Genomic DNA, 3806 nt, shown 5'->3' on the forward strand with positions numbered 1-3806 from the left:
ATTGTCGTCCTTAAAGCCTCTGGCCTGGCCTGCTGAATGGGGTCCCCGGTGCCAGCAGCGTCCCGGTGCCGTGACCCAGGCCCCATCTTTGGCGCGGTGGCTCCCGAGATGATTGAGGAGACGCTAATCCGCTTGGCCACGGAAAACGAACAGCACCTGAGCGAGCTGTCGGACTGGGCTGGGTGCTTCAAGGAGACACAGATAGTGGGTGAGGCTCTTTCAGCTACAGCTGACTCCTGAGGTGGGTCACAGCTGCAGAGTTGGCTGCAGTTGACTGAAGCAAATGACTGTTGTGCTTTTTTTGCAGAATTTATATTCCTTTTGTCTGAAAAATGGCACCTGGACCAGTCAGCGAGGTACCAGGCGGTGGAGTTACTTGAAAGGTAATAATTATCCTGCCTGTTCAGTACATTCCTTGTGTCTCTCACGTGGTTAACAGTGCACACGCTCTGTACTGCTCGTTCCGTGTGTAATGCTTTTTGTGTGTCTGGAGCTTTGTCTCTTTACTCATTTAATTCCAATTAACAGCTGTCAGTGTATTCTGAGCACGTGCAGAATTGCTTGTCTTCCTTTTTCTTAGCAGAAGGGAACTGTTTTCTGAGCAGTTTTGGTTTCTGTAGGTTTATGATCAAGCAAGTAGAACCCATCTGTAAGTCCTCCAGAGAGAACATTAAAAGCCATGAGGAGGGACGAGGGAGCAGCTGGAGCTCCCTGAGAGATCAGCTGCACAGCACGTTTGTCCTGCGCCTTGTCTCGTGCGTGCAGCTTGCGAGCAAACTTTCCTCACACTACAATGTAAGCCAGCTAAACCTTTTCCTCTAGCATTTTTTTTTTAGCAGTGTTAAATTGTGTAGTATATTAATCTCTCTTAAATAGATTTCCTCTCTGAAAGACAGTAGTGATAACGAAATGTAAAGGATATTGAAATGGAAACCCAATAGGAATAGGTTAATTATCACTCAACAAGTAACAAGTTGTCAGGAAATGTTCCCAGTGCTGGGGGAACATTTAGCTTTAGCTAAATGTGTCTCTTTAGCTTGGAAAAGAGGAGACTGAGGGGAGACCTCATTAATGTTTATAAATATGTAAAGGGTGAATGTCAGGAGGATGGAGCCAGGCTCTTCTCAGTGATGCCCAATGGTAGGACAAGGGGCAATGGGTGTGAGCTGGAACACAGGAGGTTCTGCTTCAACTTGAGAAGAAACTTCTTTACAGTGAGGGTGCCAGAGCCCTGGGACAGGCTGCCCAGGGAGGGGGTGGAGTCTCCTTCTCTGGAGACATTCAAGCCCCGCCTGGACGCCTTCCTGTGTGATCTCATTTAGGTTCCTGCTCTGGCAGGGGGGTTGGACTGGATGATCTTTTGAGGTCCCTTCCAATCCCCAACATTCTGTGATTCTGTGATTCTGGGAAAAGAAGTACAGGCAGCAGGAAAACTCAGCCTGGGGCTGTCGAAACCTGTGTGGTGCAGAGGGCTCACACCTGTCTGGGGGGAGGACACCTGGGGAAAGAAGGTCCCAGCTGGATTTCTCACACCAGCAGAGTCAGACCGCCGGGTGAGGCGGCAGCACCACCACTGCAGGGGCTCGTGCTTAAATCCCATGGGGGGAGCAAAGCAAGAAAATACTTTTGTTCTGAGCAGGTACCTTATTGTCTAGAAGATAATCTGTATTTTTGTTTCCTCTTTAGATAGTTAACAGTGACACAGCTTTAAAATTTCTGCAGTCCTTAAAATACTCGTACACTAAACTGGAATTGCTTGAGTCAGAGCTTGCTGTTTTAAAAACTTTGCACTTCCAGATCAACGTGTCGACTCCTCTGGCCTACACGGAATTGCTGCTGGAGGTTTTAGGTGAGAGTGTGAACAGGAAAGAATGGGAACTAATTACCTGAGAGCATAACAGAGCTGTTAGTGATCTGAACTAAAATATCTGGTGTTACAGATTTCTGCATCCTGTGAAGGCACAGGAGACTTTTCAGATTGTCCAGAGCTTTTCTTGTCAGAGGAGAACTTTGTCCTTAGTAGAATCTGATGGATGTTGTTGGACAGCCAGTCATGACTCAGCCAGAGATTTAGAGTTTAAAACCCCCAAGCCCTAGCATGAGACCACTTTTTTTTCTGCAATGACTTGCCATTTTCTTTGCCCAGGTCTGACAACCTGTAGTTCAGAATGAGTGAAACAGCCTGTGGCACGAGAAGGCCTGTGGCATTCAGAAACAAAGGGCATCATCACCAGAAATCTGAATCTCTTGCTGACAGTGACTAACGTGACTGAAACCGCGTGGCTGACGTACGGTCTCTGTGCTAGGACACAACGGCTGCCTGCTTCCTGCAGAGCCACTGCATCAGATGTGTGTGCAGCTACTGGACTTCTCCTATCTTACCCGAGATGCCATCTATGAGACTTTGTTGAAGATTGCCATTGAAAATTCAACACCAAACCAACTGCAGGTGTAAGTAGCTTACGTGACTGTTGCTTAAAATAACTGTTTGAAATGAAAACCCCTAAAAACCCTTAAGAAACAGTAGCGTGATTCCCATTATGTCTTATTTTTGGGTGTGGTTTAAAAGAAATAACAATAATTTGGGGAGCTTTCAGCATTGTTTATTGACCTTAGTGAATCAGTTCAAAGGCCTCGCCACATTTGCTTTAGGGGCAAGCTAGGAAAGTGTTTAACTTAAATAATAAAAATCCAGCTGTAGCACTGTTAATTAACATCAACATCAGGCTTTATTTGGACTGAAAGACTGATTAAGCTAACGTGTCCGTAGGCTGTGCAGCCATTACAGAATCAGGTGGTTTTGAACTGTAAAACTCACATGATTTTACACCAGAAGACGCTTTTACTTCTGCAGAGCAAAGTTTCTGACAGTAAAGGAAGATTTCATGCTCTTGGCTGTTGGAATCATCAGCACAAGCGTGTTTGTACTAAACCCTGAGCAGTGGAAGCAGGTACAGGCACTGCTGAGCACATCAGCTCTGCGTGAAAAACAATGTGAAGGTTGTTTGTGTTTAAGCACAGCAAGAAGAGAGGTGGACTGTGCTGGGGGCAGCGGGAGGGAGGTGGCATCGCTCAGGGTTTTAGCAGGAAGCGTGTGTATTTTATTTGTGAGTGTTGAGTGTACACAGGCAGTTCTGCAGGAGGCCTCGTGCTCGCTCTCCTGTCAGCTCTTCCTCCAGAACAAACCCCTGCAGACATCATTTCACTCACAGGTGAAAAAGAAATCCCATGGGACAACTTTCTGCCCAAACTGCTACTGAATCCTGTCACAAACAGCCTGTTAACAGACAGTAGCTTTTTTCATTTTACTTCTTTAGTAGAAGCAATTAAATTTTTTTAAAAAGGCATAAAACAAAAAGAAAAAAAATAAAACCCAACAAGACAGGAAACAAACAAAAAACCATCCTGAGAGGCTTCAGCTTCTGTCTGCACTAGACACTAGTGTACACCCAGGGACCACTATTATCCTTGTTAGATTTGGAGGGTTAAGAAGTATGTCTGAAAAGTAATGTCTCTTGGGCACTGCAAATAAGTATCTTTTTGGGGATTTTTTTTTTTTTAAGGTTGTGGAGCATTTAAACTGTATCACTGGCATCACTGCACAAAGCATCTCAGAGTTTTCTTACGCCCTCCTGAAACACATCATTGGCAGCACCACTCCGAAGCAGCACTACAGGGACTGTCGAGCAAGAGCTCCAGAGAACAGATTTATGCCTCTGAAATAGAACCATCATCTACAGCCAGGGACTCCCACCTGCACACCCACCCTGTCCACCCTGCTGCTGCTGCACAGGGCACCCCCTGCA

At 46.0% G+C, this 3806-nt stretch overlaps 1 protein-coding gene across 1 annotated transcript; it reads left to right on the top strand.

Moving 5' to 3' along the window:
* The first annotated feature begins 36 nt into the window (after positions 1-36).
* CNTD1 (cyclin N-terminal domain containing 1) lies at positions 37-3725 on the top strand. The gene is made up of 7 exons (XM_010174267.1): positions 37-208; positions 308-383; positions 621-795; positions 1687-1849; positions 2307-2451; positions 2855-2951; positions 3564-3725. The coding sequence occupies exons 1-7, from the start codon at positions 37-39 to the stop codon at positions 3723-3725; spliced, it is 990 nt and encodes a 329-aa protein (XP_010172569.1).
* The last annotated feature ends 81 nt before the right edge of the window (positions 3726-3806 follow it).

The sequence above is a fragment of the Antrostomus carolinensis genome, unplaced genomic scaffold (genome assembly GCF_000700745.2).
Source record: "Antrostomus carolinensis isolate BGI_N321 unplaced genomic scaffold, ASM70074v2 Scaffold55548, whole genome shotgun sequence".
Taxonomy (NCBI): domain Eukaryota; kingdom Metazoa; phylum Chordata; class Aves; order Caprimulgiformes; family Caprimulgidae; genus Antrostomus; species Antrostomus carolinensis.